Source organism: Chiloscyllium plagiosum, unplaced genomic scaffold (genome assembly GCF_037043375.1).
Source record: "Chiloscyllium plagiosum isolate Xiang-an unplaced genomic scaffold, Cpla_swu_hap1 HiC_scaffold_22, whole genome shotgun sequence".
Classification (NCBI taxonomy): domain Eukaryota; kingdom Metazoa; phylum Chordata; class Chondrichthyes; order Orectolobiformes; family Hemiscylliidae; genus Chiloscyllium; species Chiloscyllium plagiosum.
Window position 1 is genome coordinate 17,757,364 of NW_028270160.1, and position 25,881 is coordinate 17,783,244.

The following is a 25,881-nucleotide window of genomic DNA, read 5'->3' on the forward strand; positions in this document are numbered from 1 at the left end:
CTGGATTTACCAGCAGATCTTTTCTTTTTCTGCCTTACTACACCTATCAAAATAGCATTATGCTGGTGAGTATAGCTCTCCATAATGATGCTTTTTTTGGGGTTCTGTAGATTGCATCATTCCTCCTTGTAGGAGGAATGCTTAATGTGTATTGGCTGGTGCTAGATCTCCAAATCTTTCAAGCGTAATCATTTGTCCAGTGAAGAGCACTAATGGCAGGTGTCAGAAATCCGAGAACCTATGTTGGACACTTCTTTCTAATGGGAAATGGTGACAGTAGCAGGGCAGCATTTAAATACTTCTCTGCATGTGATCCAGAGGGAGTTAGCCAATTGGATTCAAAATTGGCTTGAAGATAGCAGACAGATTGTGGTTGTAGAGGGCTGCTTTTTGGACTGGAGGCCTCTGACCAGTGGTGTGGCATAGGTACTGGTGCTGGTCCCTTGCTTTTTGTTATTCATATAACGATTTGGATGTGAATATAAAAGGCATATAATAAGTTTGCAGATTACGTCAAAAGAGGTGGTTAGTGGACACTCGAAGATTATGTCAGAGTACAATGGGACCTTGATCAGATGGGCCAGTAGGCCGAGGAGTGGCAGATGAAGTTTAATTGAGATGAATGTGAGGTGTTGCATTTTGGTAAAGCAAACCAGTGCAAGACTTGCAGATAATGATAGAGCCTTGGGGAGTGTAACCAAACAGACCCAGAAATGTTGGTGCGTAGTTCCTTGAAAGTGAAGTCGCAGGTAGACAGGGTGGTGAAGAAGTTGTTTGGCACACTTGCCTTCATCGGTCAGTATATTGAGTATAGCAGTAGGGAGATCATGTTGTGGCTGTACAAGACGTTGATGATGCCACTTTTAGAATACTGCGTAGAGTTCTGGTTGCCTTTCTACAAAAAGAGTGTTGTTAAACTTGAGAGGGTGCAGAAAAGATTGACAAATATGTTGCTGGGACTGGAGGATTTGAGTTACAGGGCAAAGTTAAATAGGCTGGGACCTTCTCCCCCTGGAGCAACAGAGGCTAAGGGGTGTCCTTATAGAGGTTTATAAAATCATGAATGGCATGAATTTAGTCAAGGTCTATTTCAAAGGGTTGGAGAAGTCCAAAACTAGAGGACATAGGTTTAAAGTGAGAGGGGAAGATTTAAAAAGGATCTGAAAGGTAACTTTTCAATGCAGAGTTGGTGCGTGTATGAAACGAGCTGCCAGAGGAAGTGGTGGAGGCTGATACAATCAGAATATTTAAAAGCATCTGGATAGGTATATGAATAGGAAGGGTTTAGATAGATACGGGCCAAATGCTGGCAAGTGAAACTAGTTTAGTTCAGGATATCTGGTTGGCATTGTTGAGTTGGAGCAAAGAGTTTGTTTCCATGCTGTATGACTCTATGATTGAAAGATTTCTCTGCTGACTAGAATGAACTGACACTCCCTTTACCTGCTCAGGTGGATGTTGAAGAGATTATGACACTATTGAAAGATGAGTAGGAAGTTGAATATCTATTGCTAAGTTGCATCATTTAAACAGATTTCAAAAACAAAAATTGTCAGAAAAACTCAGCAGGTCTGGCAGCATCTGTGGACAGAAGGCAGAGTCAACATTTAAGGTCCAGTGACCCTTCAGAAGGTCAGCAGTCATATGACACCAGGTTATTGTCCAACAGGTTTACTTGAAATCTCAAGCTTTCAGAGTGCTGCCTGTTTTGTCAGGTGACTTCACCTGAAGAAGGGACAGCACTCTGAAAGCTTGTGATATCAAATAAATTAGTTGGACTATAATCTGGTGTCGTATGACTTCTGACCTTGTCTTCCCCAGTCCAGCACCTGCACACCCTCTTCAGAACTAATCAAATTTTGGATACTCACGCCATGTTGGTCATCATTTGTAGTGTAGTTGTGTACAGGCCATCCCTTTGTTGCAAACAGTTTCTGTTCTTGAGTCTGTTTGCAAGTCATTTGCATACAAATCGAACACAATGAAGAGAATATAAAGTAGGCATTCATTAGTACAGGAAATGTTTGTATGTTGGATCTTTAAAATTACACCCCTGTAAGTATAAGCATTCATACATCAGGCATCTTGTCTGATCTGTCATTGTGTGGGCACAATAGTCCAATGCCCTCCTGTGCTGCTAATAAATTCAGTGTTGACTTCTGTGATGATTTTGGCTGAGCCTAACAGCCAAAATTCACGCATTGTGTGTAACTCTTCATCAGAGCTGGACACCAGTTGCTGACTGACTTTTGCAGTTATTGTTTTCCATTTCTAATCCCTGCATTTCATGCCTTTTGTGAAAGTTTGTTTCATTGCAGTTCATGGGATCTCACTGTGCATACCTCCATGTTGATATGTTTCTGATAGTTATGATGAGGTGTTCATAAAGTTCTTTCATACCATCTAGTGACTGCTGTTTCTTTGTGTAGGTCTCCTGAGTTCAGTGATTTCCTGAAAAAGGCATTGGAGAAGAATGTTGAGATGAGGTGGTCATCCCAGCAGTTGCTACAGGTGAGTATGTAATCAGTGCTTGACAAATACTGAATGGGAAACAGCTTCACATTCTGACATGCACCAGGGGATACTGAACCGAACAATATTAAGATGTTATTGTCATTCGTCCTGATTGTAATATACAACTGTGACCATTTAAGACCTAACTGTGAGCAGTCCAAATTACAAAGATAACTGACTTTTGCAAATGGAACTGTTAACATTTATAATATTGTTACTGCATTGGTGACCCAGAGACTTGGAAATAATCCTTCAGAGACGTGTTCAGTTCCCATCAGCATGGTATTTAAATTCAATTAATTCATAAATCTGTCATAAAAAACTAGTCTAAATAATGGTACTGTGAAACTACCATTTTAAAAAGCCCCATCTGCTTCATGAGCATTCATTAGAGAATGAAATGCACCATCCTTACTCAGGCAGGCCTACACGTAACTCCAGATACACAGCAATGTGCTTGACTCTTAAATGCTCTCTGACGAGGTCTTTCAAGCCACTCTGTTACATCAAAACCATCACAGAGAAGTCGACACTGATTTTATCTGCACCAAATGGATTATAGCAATTCAAGCTATACCATCTTCTCAAACAATTGGACCTTAGCAATAAATGATGCTCTTGTCAGTAATGCTCTTTTCCTAGAAGAAGGCTGCACTAATAATCAAGGGTACACTAAGGGAGTGCTGCACTGTATCTTCAAATCTCTAGAGTCCTGTCTGCTCTGTCAGTTTGATTCAGATCTCAGTATTAGCAGATCACAAGTAAAGCAGCATGGAACTGGCGTCTGATCCTGCCCTAAGTTGAACCGTAAAGATAGGCAGTTTCTTGTAGTTGTCACAAGGTAATGTTTGAAGACTGAAATTCCTGGTCAATTTTTCCAGTCACTCAACTCAGGAATATTGATCAGTTAATTCAGCTCAGTCTAAGGATGGAACTTCAGTCTTTTCGGATTCTTATGGTTCAGTGTCAGGTGGACAGTGCATTAGCCCGTGGAGTGACGGGAGAGGCCCAGGCATTCTGTTGTGTTCTGGGTGCAGGTGGAGCTTCACTGGCCTGTCAGAATTTATAGGCCACATTCTGTGCAACAGCTGGTTTCTATATTGGAATATCCCATCAGAGTCTGCAGATTTAGAATTCAAACAGAAACAGCTGAAGGGAACACAGAGCTGCTTTGTGGCGTCTACATTCTCTTGTACGAAGATCATAAGAAAAATAGCAGTTTCATGTCTATCAGATTTTGCTGTTTTGGCCTAATGCCCCAATCATCTGTGAGTATAAATCAGAGCTGTTTGTTCGATGCTTGCTTGTGGACCTACATTTGCATTAAAATACTGGTTCACAGTTTTACCACTGTGTTCTCATTTTAGTGTTTTTGAATTTACACGATCCCAGAGTTATGAAGGGGGTGGAGAGATCAATGAGTGGGTGAGCGGGGGAACATTTCCAGTTGTACAGCAACTTTTGTACACAAATTGAGTCATGGCATACATGTATTTGTCGTAGAACTACACCTCAAAATACTTGTGTTGTCTTAAACATAGAAGTGTATAGTGAACTAAATGTACCCTGGAGAACAGACAGTTATGATTCCAACTGCAATATAAAATAGAGGTATCTATAACAAACATCATCACCAACCTCCCACTTACTCCATTCCTCCCAAATTCTACTTTCTGATTATCACTGGATCGAACTCAAGGCACCAAAATGGAGGCCAGTGTCTGCCAGAATCTTCCCGCAGAGCACACGGGAAACGATAGTATAATTAAACTGTCTCATTGTTCTATAACTGCCATTAAGGCCTTTGTGACCCCAAAATTTTATTGTTTGGAAACCCCTGAGTTAGAGATTTTGTGAGCTCCAGATCATTGGCGCTGAGAACATGTAAGGTGCTCATCAAGCAATAGTGTTTTGGAAGCATCTTGACAGCAAGTAAGCTTTAATTCAGTCAAGTGATTCTGAACCTGTTCCACTTCATTAACCTTTTCACAATGCTAATCCAGAATTAATAGTATTTTCCATTACACCTTTTCTCTGTGCTGATCCAGAATCAGTCACATTCCCCATTAATCCATTTCTGATACTAATTCAGAACCAACTCTTATTGTTCATTTTATTATCTGCAGCAAAGGGTAAAAACTTAAGAAATTGAAATGGAGCATTCTAGAATTGTATGATAGATGCAGCAGCATCTGAAGAGACAAATTAGCATTCCACTTAAGATCCGGATCAGTAGAATGATCCTGCCTGAGATATTAACTGTTCAATGCTGATGACCACTGCATTTCTTTTTTAAAATAAAACAGAAAAGGCTGGAAAAACTTAGGTTTGGGCATCATCTGTGGAAGGAAATAGTTAATTTTTCATATGGATGATGTTCCATCAGGTCTATTTACGTTTCTGGCTGTTTTTTCAGATTTTTGGGTTTTCTTAAGCTCTGTGGAAATATAGGCCATTTTGCTCCAGGTCAGCTTCGGTTCATGTTTAAAATTGGTTGGTGTAAGTGATGCTGGAGACCTTAAGAACATGGTAGAGCCTCAACATCTCTTTCCTTTCTCAATGAATGCTGTACTGCTGCCTGATGCAGTTACATCACAGTGATAGAGGGGGAGCCAAATTTGGGACACATATCTGATGACTGGCAGTAGCTCAGGACATGAGGTATTTTCTTTAGATCCATTATTTGCATGTGTGTGTCACTGTCTTGGCTAGCATTTATTTTCCATCCCTAAATACCCTTGAGAAGCTGGTGGTGAGTCATCTTTTTGAACTGCTATAATCAGTGTGTTGTAGGTACACGGTGCTGGGAGGAAAGGAATTCCAGGCTTTTGACTTAGCGACAGTTAAGGAATGGCAATATAGTTCCAAATTATGATGATGAGTGCCTTGTGCATGCCTCTGCTGTATTTTTCTTGGTGGTCACAGATTTGGGATTACCATGGCCTATTGTGTGTAAGTTAGTTTTGTTTTTCTAAATCTGTTTTTTTTTTCCCCTTTCTAGCATCCATTTGTGGTGAATGTTAACAGCAATAAGCCAGTGAGGGAGTTGATTGCAGAAGCAAAGGCAGAGGTAACAGAAGAGATTGAAGAGAGCAAGGAGGATGAAGAGGAGGAGGATTCTGAAAATGCAGCAGTGAGTATCAGATATGCCAGGCAAGCGCAGAAATTACAAAATTTAAAAGTTTGGCTGGTAAGGTGATGGTTAGGTTACTTGCTTTCCAGTTTTGTGTCCAAGCACAGTCATCCATTTAATCTTTGATTTGAATCACCTTGAATTGGGTAGAAGGTACTGATTTGTCAGGCCTTGTACTTCAATTTGCAGGAACCTGAATGTCATCGACCTTTGAATATCGGAACAAAAAGCACTTTATTGTGGGGAGGTATTTATTAATTAAAATCTCATAGGGAATTCAGAAGAAAGTTCATTACCCAGTGGTGAATATGTAGAACCCATTACCACAGGGAGTAGTTGAAACAAATAATAAAAATGAATTCAAGGGGAAGCTAGACAAGTCTATATGGGAAAAAGGTTTCAATAATAAATTTAAAGGATTCCTTATTTCAGTGATTAGAGTTGAAAGGCTCACTCGTTAAGAAACCTGGATCTTAAGCCACTTGCCATTTTGCAATATTGTTCATCAAGGAGACATGAGTTTGTCTTGGAGCTTTGCAAGGTTTCATCAAATGCTGCCTTATTCTTATCACAGGTTGTTAATAGAGTCATAGAGATGTACAGCATGGAAACCGACCCTTTGGTCTAAATCGTCCATGCCGACCAGATATACCTAAAATAATCTAATCTCATTTGCCAGCATTTGGTCCATATCCCTCTAAATCTTTCCTATTAATATACCCATCCAGATGCCTTTTAAATGTTGTAATTGTACCAGCCTCCTCCACTTTGTCTGGCAGCTCATTGCAGAGACACACCACCCTCTGTGAAAAGGTTGCCCCTTGGGTCCGTTTAAATCTCTCTCCTCTCCCCTTAAACTATATCCTCGAGTTTTTGACTCCTGCACCCCAGGGAAAAGAATTTGGCTGTTCACCCTATCTATGCCCCTCGTGAGTTTATAAACCTCTAAATGGCCCACCCCACAGCCTCTCATGCTCCAGGGAAGCTAGCCCTAGACTATTCAGCCTCTCCCTATAGCTCAAACTGGTAAAATCCTTGTGGATCTTTTCTGAACCCTTTCAAGTTTCACAACATTCTTCCAGTAGGAGGGAGACCAGAATTGCATACAATATTCCAAAAATTGGTTCGGCAATGTCCTGTACAACTGCAACATGACCTCCCAACTCTTATGCTCAATGCATTGACCAAGAAAGGCAAGCATACCAACTTTTGCCTTCACTATCCTATCTATTTGTGACTCCACTTTCAAGGAACTATGAACCTACATTTCAAGGTCTCTTTATTCAGCAACACTCTCCAGGACCTTACCATTAAGTGTATAAGTCCTGTCCTGATTTGCACCTCATATTTATCTAAATTAAACTCCAAATGCTACTCCTTGATCCATCGGCCCATCTGATCAAGATACTGTTGTACGCAGGTAACCTTTTTTTTTAAAATTAGATTACTTACAGTGTGGTAACAGGCCCTTCGGCTCAACAAGTCCACAACAATCCTCCGAAGAGCAAACAACCCAGACCCATTCCTCTACATTTATCCCTTCAACTAACTCTATGGGCAATTTAGCATGACCAATTCACCTAACCTGCACATTTTTGGACTGTGGGAGGAAACAGGAGCACCCGGAGGAAACCCACGCAGACACGGGGAGAATGTGCAAACTCCACACAGACAGTTGCCTGAGGCAGGAATTGAACCCAGGTATTTGGTGCTGTGAGGCAGTAGTGTTAACCACTGTGCCACCGTGTCACCCACCTTCTTTGCTGTCCAGTACACCTCCAACTTTGGTGCATCTGTAAACTTGCTAACCATACCTCCTACATTGATATCCAAATCATTCATATAAATGACTAAAAGCAGTGGACCCAGCATCAATCTTTGTGGCACACTGCTGGTCACAGGCCTCCAGTCTGAAAAACAACCCTCCACCACCACCCTCTGTCTTCTACCTTTGAGCCGGTTCTGTATCCAAATGGTTAGTTCTCCCTGTATTCAACGTGTTCTAACCTTGCTAATTAGTTACCATAAGGAGCCTTGTGGAACCATTACTGAAGTCCATATAAGATCACGTCTATCGTTCTGCCGTCGTCAATCCTCTTCATTATTTCTTTGTTAATAATAGTTTGTAATTTCACAAAACAGCAAAGGGCAGGGATGTAACCATCTCTCCATTGATCATAAACTTAGCTGGATCAACTTAAGAAAGTAGGTTAACGGCTAGTAATTTTGCAGCGAGCAACTCATCTCTTCACTTCCTGCAGTCTGCCCATCATCCACAATGCTCAAATCTGGAGTGTGATGGAATATTCCCTATTTCTCTGGGCAAATGCGACTCCAAAACACTCAGGTTTGACCCCATCCAAGATAAAATGGCACAGGTTATTGACACACCATCTTCCACCTTAAACATTCACTTCCTCCACCGCACACCGTGGCAGCAGAGTCTACCATCTACAAAGAGATGTGCAGCATAGAAATGGACCTTTTGGTCCAATTAGTCCATGCCAATCAGATATCTTAACTTAATCTAGACCCATTTGCCAGCACTTGACCCATATCTCTCTAAACCTTTCCTATTCGTGTACCCAACCAGATGGCTTTCAAATGTAATTATATCAGCCATCTCCACTTCCTCTGGCAGCTCATTCCTATATGCACCATCCTTTGCGTAAAGAAATTGCCCCTTAGCTCCCTTTTTAAGTCTTTCCACTCTCACTGTAAACTTATGCTCTCTACTTCTGGACTCTTCCAGTCCAGGAAAAATATTTTGCCTATTTAACCTGTCCATTTCCCTCATGATTTTATAAGCCTCTATAAGGTCACCCTCAGTCTCCAACCATCCAGGGAAAACAGCCCCAGCCTATTCAGCCTCTCCCTATAGCACAAACCCTCCAATCTTGGCAAGATGTATTGTGTCAACTTGTCAAACCACCTTCAGTGCAACTTCTAAACCAGTACCTTGGGATAACAATACCAGCAGAAACATGAGAACACCATCACAAGCAAAGTGCTCTTCGTCTTGAATTGAAAATTTATCATCTTTCCTGTTGTCATCTCAACATCCTGGATTTTCCCCTGTTACCATTGGTTACTAACCATATATTTGATCGCATGGGCCCAAAGCATTCATTTACTATCACCTCAGTGGCAGTTAGCGATGATTGATAAATGCTGGCCTTGCCAGAATCATCCTAACCTATGAATAAATATAAAAAAGGATCCACAGTATATTCTTTTATGAGAGTGACTTGAAAATTCACATTCTTCTGCCTTATTTAGTAGTGGAAAGGGGCTGTTCACTTGAAGAAGAATCTTTTGACTCCTTTTTAGATTGTGTCACAATGGAAGGTTAATGCACTGTTAATGCATCTTTGGCTTGAGTGACATTTTCTTGAATTTGAATTTCACTACGTTGTTGATCTTCTGCCATTGTTGTCTGTGTAGTTACTGCAATATGTGTCTCAAAATTTCTAAGTATGAGTGGCGGTATGATCATCATTCTTTGATATGATACTGAAATGCCCTTGATTCATGGATGGAACTAGCTGTGAGTAGAGCTCTGAAATAAATTAACTGTCTAATGTACTTGAATTACACAATAAAAAAAGCTTTATGCTATATTCTCCTAGGCTTTGCCAGGACATAAACGTGCCCCATCAGATATCAGCACAGCCAGCTCTGAGGATGAAAAATTATCCCAGTCTCCCTCAGTCCTTGAGGCAGTTTCTGAGAAAATGGAGACAGAGTCCATTGAAGAAAATACAGACAAGGTCAGCGACAAGCTGTCAGACGAAGGGATTGGTACCAGTGAAGGGGAGAAGCCAACGGAGAACAATGCTGCTGACACCAATAATGAAGATGTACAAGGAGGTAGTGAGAAACTGGATACCAAGGTTGGGAAACCTGTGCCGTTCGAAGAAAAATCTGAGACCGAAGAGCTAAATGTGGAGATCCCAGAAGCTGATGAAAGCACTGAACAATCTCTGAAAGAAGTTGAGGTGCATGAGGATGTTAGAAAACCTGAAAATGAAAGAGTCAAAGTGTCAGAGGTAGAAAAGGAAAATGCAACTGGAAAAGGGAAAGAGGCAGACACAGAGCCAAATGAAGATAAAGTGGAGAGAGAGAACAAAACAACCAACCCTGAGGTGACAGAAGCCTTGGCAGAAACACAAGCAGAGAAAAGTGAGCAAGAAGCAGCAAGGGAAGCTTCCAGTGCAACAGTGATCAGTGTGCAATCGAAAGAGCATATACCTGAAGAAACAATGGATGTAATTCCTGGGGAAGGAAAACAGGATGTGACAGAGTCAACTGTAAACACCCCAGCTCTTCCCAGTGAAGAAGCAAAAGAGGAGAAGCAGGCTGATGATCTCAAAGTAAACTCTGCTACGCAATCAGTAGAAGGTGAAGGATGTTGTGAGATAAAAATTGTAACTGAGAGTGGTGTAAAAGTAGGGTACACTTCAGAGACAGAGGCTGAAACTAAGGCACAATCTGAAACTAACCCTTCAGCAGCAGCAGCAGCAGCAGCAGCAGCAGCAGTAACACAGAGTGGCGAGTTGAATGAAACACAAGATGCTATGCCATATAAAGTGAGGGAAACAGAGAGTGAGAGTCCAGATGACATAAAGCTGGAGATGATCCCTGAAATCAGTGTCACCACTGAAGAAATGAAGGAAAATTTGGATCCTGCTGCACAATCGAAGGGCATGGGTAAAGAGAAAGAGAGAGATGCGGATTCTGGGAGCGGGTCAATGGCAGACAACAACAGCATAGACTTAAGCCTGTCCATATCCAGCTTCTTGTCCCGCAACAAGGAGACTGGATCCATATCACTTCAGGTAACAAATCAAATTCAGGCACAGAAAAATCACATTTTTATTTTGGTTTTCAGTGGAGTATATTGAAGTTATTGAATATCACTAGTCACTTCTGAGAAGATGGTGAGGAGCCTCTATTGAAATTTTTGATTGATTTGGTTGACAGACAGCTCAGGGATGGGTGCAACACAGGGACCAAGGTGGCAGGACACAACACAGGGACCTAAGTGACAGGGAAAGAGCACTGGGACTGGGGCAGAAAGCAGACAACATGGGGAATTAGAGCAGCAGGTGGATAGCACAAGGATCAAGGATCGGCAGGTGAATTGCAGCTGGTCTGAGGTAAAAGGCACAAGGACCGGGACGGCAAATGCTCAGCATGGGGTCCAGGGCAGCAAGTGGTCTGGACAGGGATTGGGTCAGCAGAGTAGACCAAACAAATGGCACAAGGACCACAGCAGCAGGCGGATGGCCCAGGAACTGTCATAGTGGGCAGACTGCAGGAACCAAAGGGGACTGGAGTGGCACTGGCAGAGTAGGCAGATAGCATTGGGGCTCTGACAGTACAGAGACTGGGGCAGCAGATGAATGGCAGGGAAACTGGGCAACAGGTAGTCTCTTTCAATCACTTGTTTGTGTATTTGCAACTTTAACAGGAAATGAAGCAACAGAAAAAAACATTGAAGAAAACACGTAAGTTTATGGTCGATGGTGTGGAGGTAAAAGTGACAACATCAAAAATTGTTACAGATAATGACAAAAACAATGAAGAAATGAGGTACCTCAGGTAAGACTCCAACCTGGTTATTTTTGTTTAATACTAAGTATATCAGCAGCTTTATAACATGTTGAGTTTTGTTTTGGAGTAAATTTCTTTATGATCAATTTCAATCTTGGATCAAGTGTATCCTTCAATGAGCGTTCCACATGAATTTGTATTTGTTAGTAATGTATAAATTCCTCTTATTTTACAACCTAGTGATTTTACAGTGAAGGGCATCTGTAATTTGTCTTTATAAGCTGCAATTAATAATTTATTTCCCTACTCCTAGGAATGTGTTTCCTAGAAAAAAGCAAGATCTATGTTAAAAGAACACTTTGGTACCTCTGTCAGAAAGATTTCAGTGTAGCATGGACAGTGAGTTATTTTGAATTGTGGAATCTCCTTAACATAAATGTAATCTCATGCTTTTGGATATTGAATTCTAACTGGAATATTTGAAGCTATTAATAAAAGCATAAAGTGAGAAAGGTTTTTAAAAACTGAAAATAAAGCACATTTTTGTTATTCATTCAGTGGATGTAGGCATCACTGTCAGCAGTTAATACCTACCCCAAATTGGAGCAATTGAGAATCAACCACGTTGCTGAGAGTTGAGTCGCATGTAGGCCTAATCAAATAAACTATCAGATTTCATTCTCTAAAGGACCTTAGTGAACTAGATGAGTTTTTCCAACAATGGACAGTGGTTACATGGTCACCATTATGCTAGATTTTTAATCCAGATTTTTAAAAATCACTTAAAATGTTACTATCTGCCATGGTGCAATTCAAACCCATGTCTCCTGAACATTAACCCACGAATACTAGGCTGCTAGTCCAGTGGAATTACAGCCATGTTACTACCTCCCCCTATTAAACAAATAATGCAAAAAGGGCTATAATTAGTTTCAATGCACCATCCTGTTCCCTGGCCAACATCTATCTCAGGCTTGCTGCACTGCTCCAGTGAAGCTCAGCGCAAGCTGGAAGAACAGTACCTCATTTTCCACTTGGGGATGATGCAGCCTTCTGGACTCAATATCAAATTCAACACCGTTAGGTTTTGAGTATTGTGGAGAAAATATAGAGAACCACCAGGAGTCGCAGAGAGTTCTTCAAGAAGTAGGTCTTTTATTTGCAAACAAAAAACCGTGACACCTGAGAAAGTGGATTTTTATATTTTTTATCATGTTTCGGTTAGCTTATCAGCATGTCCAACTATATTAATCAAAGTACCTCACTCTAGCTACGCAATAAACCAGTGATGTTAGTTCCCATTATCTCTTTAGTTGTACATTCTACTTAATGTTATTCTAATGTCACGGTTAGATATTTATTGCTAACTCTGCTACAGTGGTCTTTCATTCCAGACCCTACTTAATATTTTCATAATATCATGATTAGATATTTATTAACACTTCTGCTACAGTGATCTTCCATTGCAGACTAACCTATCATGATAGATATTTAGCTATTCCATCTATTACAATAGTCTCCTGACTCAAGCTGACTCTACTATTAATTAGATATTTTAATGTCATGTCCCAAATATTTATGGTCCCAATCCTGTCGTCATAACACTTAACAGAGAAACTTGCTTTATTACTTGTGTTATCTCATCACGCCATAGTGACCTTTCAGCCTTAACCTTACTCTGTTAATTGGTGTAAGAATGTTCCACAATTCTTATTCTATCTTGCGTTTCACAGATCACAAATTGCCAGTGGTCTTCATGGTTTAATCCTTTCTTGTTCTTTATTTTTCATACTCTCCTATGCTCCTATTCCAAAGCCCACACACCAGGCCTTGTTACCACATTGTCTGCTATTACACACAACCCATTGTTAGCCACTAACATTCCCCATTAGTACTGAATCACCCTCATAGTCAGATTGTTATCCACTCCTTTATCTATCCAACAGTTCTTCTGTCTCTTTGGGCTCCATTCCCTTCTATCATTTACAGGTAGTTCTCCTGTAACACCATCATTACATTCCCATGCAATGCTGTGTTAGAGAAAATCATGCATTATAAATGGTGCTTTTGAGTAAAAATAGGGTTGGGGCGGACCACCAAAAATACCAGTAAAAATCAAAACAGTAATAGTAGTTAGCCTAACACAAACAATAGCACAGTCGAAGTAAATTTGGACCTATTGTACCTGACCTGTTTTATGGTATTGTATAGTGTAATTCATCAGAATTTTCAACTTTTAATCTCGATTGGCATCTATACATGCTGGCTGCACTACATTCTAATCAGTCTTCTGATCCCATCCAATGATAACATTGCACAAGTAAGATCCCAGAATGAAACCTACTTTGATAGATCAAGGGCAGGATCTTAATTTCTTTCACTAAGTGTCAGTTTGGTCAAATTTTTTTAGAGGATTTCACATCGTGATGCTTAGGGATATCTATACCTTATTTTACAAAACCCACCTGATTTATTATTTACCTCACCCTTTGATGCTCCTCACTCACATTCTAGCACAATCAGACCAGGTGTCATTTTCAAAACAACTCACCACTTCCTGGATATCCCAGAATTGACCAACATCCATGCTGGTCAAACCCAGACAAGAGCTGTCAATCTAGAACTGCCCTGCATGGTTCCTGGTATTGGCCCTGAACGTGGAAGACAATGGAAAATTGGTGCCTCTCTTTGTGGGCAGGGACATTGAGATGGTGCTGATGAGAATGGGATGATGCAGAGGCAAGATATCCTTTTCTCCAAGGCCAACAGAGGATCCCATTCTAGTGGAACAACACCAACCTGGACCTGGGTTACCAGCCAAACTAGTGCAGCCTCAACCATCTGAGGGAATGCATAGAATTATGGAAGAAGATCAATGATCTTCTGCACTCTGCTAGTGAAAGTGCCTCTATCTTCTCATTGATACCTCACACTGAATCCATCTCTGCTACTGTACCCACCATTTCCTGCATCATCATCCCACTCACTCTTATCCTCACTACCATCTGACCCTGACTAACCTTAAATCTCTTCTGCATGGCCTACTCACCCCTTTAGGACATCTTCGCACATGCACCAAAAGTAACAGTGTGCTACCCTCCTTTCTCTCCCTTATCCACTATGTGCAGTTTCCTGACTCTGACCTACCTGAGCTGCTGACTAACCGTGTCCAAGCCCCATACTGGTATTTTTTTGCAGTTGGTTGCCATAGTGATTAGTCACTGAAACAGATTCGCATGAGTGCAGATAATCTTTAACATCTAAGCATTTTTTTTAAACAAAAAGAGAAAAAAAAGCTTTCTTAATACAAACGACAAAGCCAAGTTTCAAACTGCTCCTCAACACTGTTCATTTACTGTTAGTCAATTCCAGTGAAATTTCACTCTTATCTCAACTCTTCAAGTTTTTAACACATTGCTCCCAGCTTCTTGTCCTCAGGCTGTAGAGATATTTTCATGATGCTTTTCCAACTCCGCGAGCACAAATATTTCACAATATCTTTCATGAAGCTCTTCACGAGAAAGCACACGAGCCGACTGATCACATGATGCCAATGCGGAGTCCAGTCCTCCGCGACACCTAGTGCCAGGGATGAGAATCACGTAACAGCAAATGGGAGTTTGCTTTATTTTTTAAAAAAAGTCGGCAATTCACAAATTGTGTTTAATAAATGCTTTCTAGTTGAATTACCTCTACTTCTTACCTCCTCCACCCTATCTTCTGCACGCGAACTACTTAGCTACCATCAGTTCTGAGGAAGGGTCACTTGACCCAAAATGCGAACTCTGATTTCTCTCCATAGATGCTGCCAGACCTGCTGAGCTTATCTAGCAATTTCTTTTTATGTTTATAATTAGCTTATCACTGTTTGTGAGAATAGCTTCAGATAAAGCCCATTGGACAATATTCGTTTTTGAGTAACAAATGCTCCCTATTTTTATTCTCTGTCATTAATTTCAGAACTGGAGTATTTTGATTTGAAGCTTAACATATTTATAGAATCCTCACTTAGGAAAGAAAGCAGATGACTTGGTTTTACATAATAGAGCCTGGCAAACACTCAGCTGAACTCTGTATTTTTTGTCAGGTTTGAGATGAATTGATTATATTGCATTTAAAAATTTGTGTTAATGAAGCTTTTTCAATATCGAACAGAAATGAGTATGGAACCTGATGGGATTTACATGAGACAATCAGCAGCAAAGATATTTCTGCCAAGATTCAAATCTCAAAACACATTTTTTAGTTGCATCAGAAGAAATTGACAATAAATCAAGAATTTTCTCCAGATTATTGGAAATCTGTTACACCCATTTTTTTCATTTTTTCAAGTCATTAATAACTTCAATCACAAAACCAAAGGGAGTTAGTGCAATAGACATTGCACCTTTAGCTAAAACCAAATTTGAACATGTTTAAGTTTGTGAATGTTTTGAATTAGCTAAGACTTGAGTGTTTGGAATTGGATTTTGACATGAAGTTGCAACCACAAACTCCATCCTAAAATCTGTTGATGGTGAGGCATTGATGTACCTGCAGTATTTTTACCTCTGATTTCTAGGTTTTATATCTTTTGTTTCTATTTCTGTGTTGAAAGGACTGTCTATGAATGACTTTATGTTGAACTTCTGTTCTCTGTGCAGGCGCCAAGAGTTGCGTGAGCTGCGGCTTCTTCAGAAAGAGGAACAACGTACACAGCAGCAACTCAGCAATAAGCTGCAGCAGCAGCGTGAGCAGATCTTTCGCCGTTTTGAGCAGGAGATGACAGTAAGTCTAGAAATCTTTAGCTTGTGTTGTTAAATATAAAGCATACTAGCAACATTGTAAAAGCTTTAATTCTCTGCCTCACTCTTGTACTCCAGAAACGCAGTTGTTCAAGGGTAGAACTGGAATCCATCTTTATGCAATCCTTATAACAATACGAATTAAGAGCAGTAATAGGTCAGTCAGCCCTTTTGAGCTTTCTATGCAATTTTATACGATTGTGTAAAATTCCACACTCTTGTCTATTCCATACTCTCTTGAGACTTCCTTGTTGGTCAACAATCTATCTAAAATAAAAATGTTCTTTAAAAATATTCAAGAAACCTGCCACCACCATGCTCTGGAGGAGAGAATTCCACAGATTCATGATCCTCTAAGAGAAAAAAAATACTCACCTCTATTTTAAATAAGAAATCCCTTATTTTTAATCTATGTCCTTTAATTGTCTCTCACCAGGGGAAAACATCCTCTCAGCACCCACCCAGTCAAATCCCCTCAAGATCTTGTATGATTCAGTGAGATTACTTCTCATCCTTTTAAATTCTACTGGTTACAGGCCAACCTATCCCTTGTCTGAACTGCTTTTTATGAAGTTATATCCTATCCATAAATAAGAGAGACAAAACTGTACGCTATACTCCAGATGTGGTCTCACCAATTCCGTGTCTAACTGTAGCAAAACATCCCTACTTCTGTATAACAATCTCCCTTGTCATAAACAACAACATTCAATTTGCTTCTTTAACCACTTGTTGTATGCATACAAATCATTGCTCTCCATTATAAATAGTTATGGCTCCAATTCTGTTACCTGTGCCGTGTCAGTCATTATGTTTTATTCCTGTTTGTCATCTAATCTTCTAATTGTATTAATATGTTACTGCCTAAAACATTAGGTATTACTTTGTGTAGTAATGTTTAACAAAACAACTTATCGAATGCCTGCTGTAAATAGAATTACATCACATCTTAAAGTACCCCTTAATTCACCTTCAGCACTCCCTGTAAGCTGTGCAGGTGGGTGATGGTGCATTCACTGGGAAGCTGTGCACATACCAAATGGTGTGCAGATGCATGGCTTCTGCCACCCAAAGCCACTGCCACCGTGCACTTCGGAGGTCTGGGCAGTGGCAAAAAAAAAAGAAATGTTGCACAACTTATTTGATACTCCTCTTTTACAAAACCACATTGATTCTACCTGTCTTGATGTTTTCTAATATTAATAATGGATTTCAGTAACTTTTCTATGAGCAATGTTAAGCTAAATTATATGCAGCCTCTTGCTTTCTGTTTTCCTTTGATTAGAAGTTATATTTACTACCTTCCAATCTGATGGAACCTTTTTGTCAGCTAGGGGATCTTAAAAAGTTAGTACTCATATATAGTAGACATTTCTTTTAAGACTATGGATGAACTCTATTGGGAGCTGGGTACTTGCAATTCTTCAGTTCAAATCAGTTTTCCAGTACCCTTTCCTTGATGATTGTGATTGTTTTAACTTACTTCCATCCTTTCACCTCTTGATTTATTAGTAATTCTTGGATGTTGTCTGTGACTTCCACAGTGAAGATAGATTCAACGTATCAATTCAATTTATCCATCATTTTTTTATTTTCCATTATTAATTACACAATCTTTCAAGAGGACTTTGCACACTTTGGTTACCCTTTTCTTTTTAAATAAGTGTTGAAAATGCATCTAGTTTTATATTTCTAAACAACTTCCTCACGTTCTAGTTTCTTAGTCATTTTTTAAACCATTCTTTGCTTTTTTAACATTCTGTTCAAACATCTACTGTGTATTAATCTTTGTGAAATTATATGCTTTTTCTTTCAATTTAATGCTGTCTTGAACTTGCTTAGTTAGCTGCAAATGGTGTGTCTTTCCCCTGAAGTCTTTCTTTCTCTGTAGACCTATTTCAGACCTAGCTCTGTTCATGTACCCTTATAATTGCCCTTGTTTAAGTTTAGAACATTCATTCTTATACCCATTGTTCTCCTCAAACAGAAAATCAATCAAGCTATGATCCATGCCACCTAGGGAGCTCCTTTACTATGATGCCTAATCTTATTGCATATTACCAAATCTAGTTGACTCCACAACTTGTTGCTGGAAGAAACTATTCCAAAAGTACAATATGAACTTCAACCTGCTTCTGCTAATCTGCTTCATTCAATCAATCTGTTTGTAAATTAAAATTACCCATGTTTATCACCAGGCATTTCTCTCAAACCTTGATTATTTTGTTCGATGTACCCATTATACAGTGTGAATACTGTTAGGGGATCCATGACCTTCTCTCACAAAAGATTTCTTTGCGCTTTCTTATTTCTAGCCAAACATCTGATAGCTTGATTTTTAGTTCTAAGGTTATTTCTCTGTTGTGTTATGGCCACTTTTAATTAACAGAGCTAACTCTCCATCTTCTCATTGCTTCCTGTCCTTCTGAGATGGCAGGTAACCTTGAATATTCAGGACCTAAGCTTTGTTGTTTCACAGCCCAGTCTCTGTAATAGCTGTCAGATCATAGTAGTTTATTTCAATTTGAACAGACCAATCCGTTTTATTATGCCCCACCATTCCACAAGCCCCCTCAAAATGTATAAAATCCCAATGAGACCACAAAGGTGACTAATTTGCCTGACTGACTGCTACTCAGGGTCGAAAAGGGTGGCGCTGGAAAAGCACAGCAGGTCAGGCAGCATCCTAGGAGCAGGAGAGTCGATGTTTCAGGCATAAGCCCTTTATCAGCACCACCCTTTTTGACTCTGACTCTCCAGCATCTGCAGTCCTCATTTTCTCCTGCTACTCAGGACCAGAGTAATTAATTTCAGTTTTTGTGATCAACAGAAAATAACACTATTTACTGTAGCATATGTAACTTTAATAAATTATTTCTTTTCTCTGCCATTTATCTTGTATGCCATCATTCCTGTCACTAGCTACCTGATGAAGGAACAGCGCTCCGAAAGTTTGTACTTAAAAATAAACCCGTTGTACTATAGCCTTGGTGTTGTGTGACTTTAAACTTTGTCCACCCGAGTCCAAAACCAGCACCTCTACATCATGACCAGTCCCCTCAGTTGAACATAAAATATCCAATGGTGACTATTTGAAAGAAGATCAGGCAAGTTATTACTTATGAAAAATGGTTAATGCTTCAATTTGATGACCTTTCATTTCCTGATTAGTGAATCAATCTGAAACATGAATTCTATTTCCCTCTCCAAAGATGCTGCCTGATCTGCTGAGTATTTTCAGCATTTTCTCCTTCAGATTTCCAGCATACGTTATGTTTTACTTTTGAGTTATTTCAGATATCCTGGCCATTATTTATCCACAATCATCATAATTAAAGTGAGATTATCTGGTCAGTATCACACTGCTGTTTGGCAACTTTGAATGCACAGTTAAGCTGGGGAATTCCTGTATTACAACTTCAAAAGAATCGTTGGATTGTAAAAGTCTGTGTAAAATGCAAAATGTTCTTGGTTTCTATTCATTGGTTATGGGCTTACTCACTCATTTAAGTGGTTTGTTGTTTGCTTCTTCATCTCTTTCAGCCGCTTTTCCTCTTCGTTCTCTCCTCCCGCAGCAGAATGTCTCCATTCCTCAATCATATCCCCACCTGTCCTTTAGCCCAAAACCATTTAAATGTACCTGTGCCAATTTGAGCAGTGCATTGAACATGCTCTGGTGTCTTCAATAAACTCCGGACTTTAAAAAAACCTTTAGTTGTTTTATCCAGTTGATCTCTGGATAGTCAAAACTCCCCATTCTGATATTTCTACTATACTGTTTCTGCATAGCACACTGAACTGTCAGGAGATTATTCCCTCATTTTGAACGACTGAACCATCTGTAAAATATTTGAAATGATTTAGCACTGATCATTTTAGCTCAAAATGCACAGACTGGTAATGTCGTCCTTTTCTAATGCTGAAGTCCTTTCAGTCAATGATTCTCTACCCTCTGTTTTGCTTTAATTGACATTTTGAAAAGAAGGCAAATTCTCACCCAGAATGTTTAGTTTTTAATCACAATCTGGGTGAAACTTAGTATCAGCTACGTGCAGTAGTGATAATGTTACAGAATTAATAATATGGGGAATACAGGTTCAAATCCAAAAATGAAGTTTGAAAATTTGAATTTACTTTAAAACAAATCTGGAAATTTACTATCAGAGAAAAGATGGACTTGTATGCTATTAAATGTGGTTTGTAATTTGTCTACCTGGGTTTAATCTATTCCCCTTCAGAGTAAGAAGCGTCAGTATGACCATGAAATTGAAAACTTGGAACGGCAGCAGAAACAGACAATTGAGCGTCTTGAACAAGACCACACTACCCGCTTGCGAGATGAAGCAAAGAGGATCAAATCCGACCAGGAAAAGGAGCTGTCAAAATTCCAGAGCATTTTAAAAAATCGCAAAAAAGAGGTAAGACTCAACATTGGAAGAGAGAATGCAATTTGCTAACATGTAGTGCAGGTTGATGCACTGTCCAAAGGAAAGTAGTGGTGGTCATTACACAGCCAGCCGGGGTATCAGTGCAGCTGGTGCACAGGTCAGTGTGAGAGAGTGGAACAAGTGATGCATGGTCCAGAGTGACATTGGAGGTAATAATCATCACAGTGCACCCCTTAACTAGTGGCAAAGTAGTTGTATAAAGGACTGGTATAAAGTCCAGGACAGTTAGAGGCCTGTATATGGCAATTCCTGCTTTTCCAAAGTGCACTGTCTTGATTAATAGTCTCAAACATTGCAATGGGCAGTGTTTATACTACAAGTCCCAACTATTATTTTCTGCAGTTCGTTCCTTGAAAGATTCAATATCACATTGTTCCTCACAGAGTGAGGAGTAAACGTGATACAAAATGGATGAGATTTGCCAAAACACTCACTTGGTGGTCCAGAGCTTGAATCTTGCTCAAAAGAGATTTGTTGTCAAAGCTTTTTGCCTTACACTTATACAAATGTAAGAGTGCCAAATTTCAAAACATCAGAATCATATACACCACAGGAGAAAAGGAGTGTTGATTGGTTGGCAAGTTGACTTGTTTGGCCATGGTGTTGCTATAAATAGAACACCTGAAAAACCATAGGCACCCCAAGCTCCCTGGGAATTCAAAAATGCTTTCTCCATGGCAAAGCATTGGTCAATCAGAGTTGATTTGAAAACCAGTTAGCACCAGTTTATACCCTTTCCGATGGTATACACTTTCAACACTGAACTGCAAATTAGTGTTAGACCTGGGACACATTCCAGCTGTTTCAGAGTATGTGAATCAGATGTTCACTAAAACATGTTGCAATGTTGCCATTTCAAACTACTCTATGTAGTGGAGACAATTAGTTGTGACTGTACCTTTAACTTTCTGATTTACCTGTCACTGTCTAAATCTATACTACAGACTAACTCTGCTGGTTGATGGGTAAATTTCCTGCACAGACGTATTCTCCATCTCTGCAATTCTATATTTAATTCCTTAAGATAAATGTGTATAAATTCGAATGTAAGCCAAATTTTCCAGTTGGTCAGTAACAAATGTTGAGCTATGTGTGAAGCTGAGAGCCAAGACAGCTTGATATATTGGGATAGTAGATGTATTCAATTAAGAATAGTTGGCATAAGGGTAAATCATCTAGGTGCCAAAATATTAGTTTTTATTTTGAGAGTGACCTCACTAGGGCTTAACCCTAAACCTATCGCACATTCTAATCAGCCTGGGCTCCTAACATTTATCAACTGTTTTTTTTCTGTGATGGCCAGGCTGGTGAACAAAAAATATTCAAAGGTAACATAGAACCAATGTGTTTCAATAGCATGTTGATTTCAGTAAGTTCATGTGTGAAGAGTGTTTGCTTATTCCATATTCTGGTGAGCTGTTCAGGCACTCCAGCAGAATTAGCAAATTCAGGAGAACAAGGGAGGTATTAGAGGAGAATCATGGTTCAACCAACAAAATGTAGTCAGTTTGAAGCAAATATGTGTAATACAATAAAACAGCCCATCAAATCAGAAATCAGTTCATGTCAGAGTAATCGATCCCACCAGATTGGAGATCAGTTGATGTCGTAGAAACATTAAAAAGTAGAAGCAAGAGTTGGCCACTTGGTTAGCCATATTACCCTTCTCTGCCATTCAATATGATCATGACTGATTCTGTATCTCAATGCCATATTCCCACTTATCCCCTGTACCCCTTGGTGTCGTTTACCCTCATCTCCATCTGAAATGATTTACCCTGAGACTATCCTCAGGTTTTAGATTCTCTATACAGGGAAACCATCTCCTTGCATCTAGTCTGTCCAACCCTTGTAGAAGTTTGTGTTTTAATCAAAACTCCCTGTAATTTCTAAATGCTCGTGAATACGGACCCAAATGAACCAATCTCTCCTCATGGAATGGTATCAGCTGAGTGAACCTCTGCTGCATTTCTTCTATAGCAAGTATATTCTTAGCTTGCAATACTCCAGATGTTGGCAAACCAAATCCAGTGTAACTGCAGAAAGTCATCCCTTCTTTAAAACTTAAGTGCTCTTGCAATGATGGTGAACATATCGTTTGCCTTCCTAATTGCTTGCTGCACCTGCTTGTTTATTTTCATCCACACTTCCCATTAAATCTCATATAAACCACACTCTTCCTTTCTGTTTTTCACCACTTTTTACTGCATCGGTCACGTGTTTACCCATTCACTCAAAATGTCTACAACACCTTGAAGCTTACTTGCATCCTCCTTGCAACTCTCGATCCTGTCCAGTTTTTTGTCATCACCAAACTTGGAAACATTGTATTTAGTTCCTTCATCCATGTAAATTTGACATTGCATTAATGGCTGGGGACCATGCACTAGATCTTGCAGTATTCCACAAGTCACTGCCTGCCGCTCAGAGAAAGACCCATTTATTTCCACTCTCTGTTTTCTTGTCTCAAACAATTCTCAATATATGCTAGTATATCATCCCTGTCCCATGTGCTTTAACTTCTTGTCAAGAATCTTATCAAAAACTTTCCAAAATATACCACATCCAGCGGTTCTCCCTTATCTATTTTACTAGTTTACATTCTAAACAAAACTTCAGTAAGTTTAAGTGAGCCAGAGTAATAGGTTCAACCATAGAGTCATAGAGATGTACAGCATGGAAACAGACCCTCCGGTCTAACCAGGTAGCTGTGGGAGTCGGTGGGTTTGTAAAAAATGTCAGTGTCAAGTCGGTCGTCATTAATGGAGATGGAGAGGTCCAGGAAGGGGAGGGAGGTGTCAGAGATGGTCCAGGTAAATTTAAGGTCAGGGTGGAATGTGTTGGTGAAGTTGATGAATTGCTCAACCTCCTCACGGGAGCACGAGATGGCACCAATGCAGTCATCAATGTAGCGAAGGAAGAGGTGGGGAGTGGTGCTGGTGTAATTACGGAAGATCAACTGTTCTACGTAGCCAACAAAGAGACAGGCATAGCTGGGGCCCATACGTGTGCCCATGGCTACCCCTTTGGTCTGGAGGAAGTGGGAGGATTCAAAGGAGAAATTGTTAAGGGTGAGGACCATTTTGGCCAAACGAATGAGAGTATCGGTGGAAGGGTAATGTTGGGGACGTTTGGAGAGGAAAAAACAGAGGGCTTGGAGGCCCTGGTCATGGCGGATGGAGGTGTAGGGGGATTGGATATCCATGCTGAAGATAACTCACCACATACGTTCGAGACACCACCCAAGCCCTCCACCTCCTCCAAGACTTCCGTTTCCCCGGCCCCCAACGCCTCATCTTCACCATGGATATCCAATCCCTCTACACCTCCATCCGCCATGACCAGGGCCTCCAAGCCCTCCGTTTTTTCCTCTCCAGACGTCACCAACAGTACCCTTCACCGACACTCTCATTCGTTTGGCCGAACTGGTCCTCACCCTTAACAATTTCTCCTTCGAATCCTCCCACTTCCTCCAGACCAAAGGGGTAGCCATGGGCACACGTATGGACCCCAGCTATGCCTGTCTCTTTGTTGGCTACGTAGAACAGTTCATCTTCCGTAATTACACCGGCACCACTCCCCACCTCTTCCTCCGCTACATTGATGACTGCATTGGCGCCATCTCGTGCTCCCGTGAGGAGGTTGAGCAATTCATCAACTTTACCAACACATTCCACCCTGACCTTAAATTTACCTGGACCATCTCTGACACCTCCCTCCCCTTCCTGGACCTCTCCATCTCCATTAATGACAACCGACTTGACACTGACATTTTTTACAAACCCACCAACTCCCACAGCTACCTGGATTACACCTCTTCCCACCCTACCTCTTGCAAAAATGCCATCCCATATTCCCAATTCCTCCGCCTCCGCCGGATCTGCTCCCAGGAGGACCAGTTACACCACAGAACACACCAGATGGCCTCCTTCTTTCGAGACCGCAATTTCCCTTCCCACGTGGTTAAAGGTGTCCTCCAACGCATCTCGTCCACATCCCGCACCTCCGCCCTCAGACCCCACCCCTCCAACCGTAACAAGGACAGAACGCCCCTGGTGCTCACCTTCCACCCTACCAACCTTCGCATAAACCAAATCATCCGCCGACATTTCCGCCACCTCCAAACAGACCCCACCACCAGGGATATATTTCCCTCCCCACCCCTTTCCGCCTTCCGCAAAGACTGTTCCCTCCGTGACAACCTGGTCAGGTCCACTTCCCCTTACAACCCATCCTCCCATCCTGCCACCGCAGGAACTGTAAAACCTGCGCACACAACTCCTCCCTCACCTCTATCCAAGGCCCTAAAGGAGCCTTCCACATCCATCAAAGTTTTACTTGCACATCCACTAATATCATTTATTGTATCCGTTGCTCCCGATGCGGTCTCCTCTACATTGGGGAGACTGGGCGCCTCCTAGCAGAGCGCTTTAGGGAACATCTCCGGGATGCCCGCACCAATCAACCACACCGCCCCGTGGCCCAACATTTCAACTCCCCCTCCCACTCTGCCGAGGACATGGAGGTCCTGGGCCTCCTTCACCGCCACTCCCTCACCACCAGATGCCTGGAGGAAGAACGCCTCATCTTCCGCCTCGGAACACTTCAACCCCAGGGCATCAATGTGGACTTCAACAGTTTCCTCATTTCCCCTCACCCTCGTTCTAAACTTCCAGCTCAGCACTGTACCCATGACTTGTCCGGACTTGTTCTACCTGCCTATCTCCTTTTCCACCTATCCACTCCACCCTCTCCTCCCTGACCTATCACCTTCATCCCCTCCCCCACTCACCCATTGTATTCTATGCTACTTCTGCCCACCCCCATCCTCCTCTCACTTATCTCTCCACGCTCCAGCCTCACTGCCTTTATTCCTGATGAAGGGCTTTTGCCTGAAACGTCGATTTCGAAGCTCCTTGGATGCTGCCTGAATTGCTGTGCTCTTCCAGCACCACTAATCCAAATCTGGTTTCCAGCATCTGCAGTCATTGTTTTTACCTGAGTAGATCAAGTGTCAGTGGGGAAAACCTGAGTAAAAATGATCAAAAACAAAAATTGCTGGAGACCCTCAAGGGTCACCGGACTCAAAACCTTTTATTGTCTCCACAGATACTAGCAGCCCTGCTGAGTTTCTCCAGCAATTTCTGTTTTTGTTTGTTTCAAGTCTCCAGCATTCATAGTTCTTTATTTTTGAGTGAAAGTGATCACCGCATAATAAGGTTTAGGATGACTGTGGAAGAAGATGAAAAACAATTTAGAGTAAGAATAATTAATTGTTGGGAAGCCAACTTCAGTGGGGCAAGAACTGATCTAATTAACATCAAGTTTGGCAGTAAAAGCAACAGCTCAACAATGGACTACCTTGGGCAGGAAAGTGGATTATTTGATTAGCTATATCTCAACGAATGGCACAACGAACAGACTTGATGAGCTGAATGGCTTACTT

At 40.9% G+C, this 25,881-nt stretch overlaps 1 protein-coding gene across 4 annotated transcripts in view; it reads left to right on the top strand.

The window, feature by feature from the left end:
- Nucleotides 1-25,881, top strand: part of slka (STE20-like kinase a) — a 184,721-nt gene that overhangs the window by 105,822 nt on the left and 53,018 nt on the right. For all 4 annotated transcript variants that reach the window (XM_087998814.1, XM_087998811.1, XM_087998812.1 and 1 more), the window contains exons 7-12: nucleotides 2,430-2,511; nucleotides 5,516-5,647; nucleotides 9,277-10,485; nucleotides 11,121-11,251; nucleotides 15,847-15,970; nucleotides 20,226-20,405. In XM_087998814.1, coding sequence (XP_087854940.1) covers nucleotides 2,430-2,511; nucleotides 5,516-5,647; nucleotides 9,277-10,485; nucleotides 11,121-11,251; nucleotides 15,847-15,970; nucleotides 20,226-20,405 — 1,858 coding nt within the window. The remainder of the gene's footprint in view (nucleotides 1-2,429; nucleotides 2,512-5,515; nucleotides 5,648-9,276; nucleotides 10,486-11,120; nucleotides 11,252-15,846; nucleotides 15,971-20,225; nucleotides 20,406-25,881) is intronic.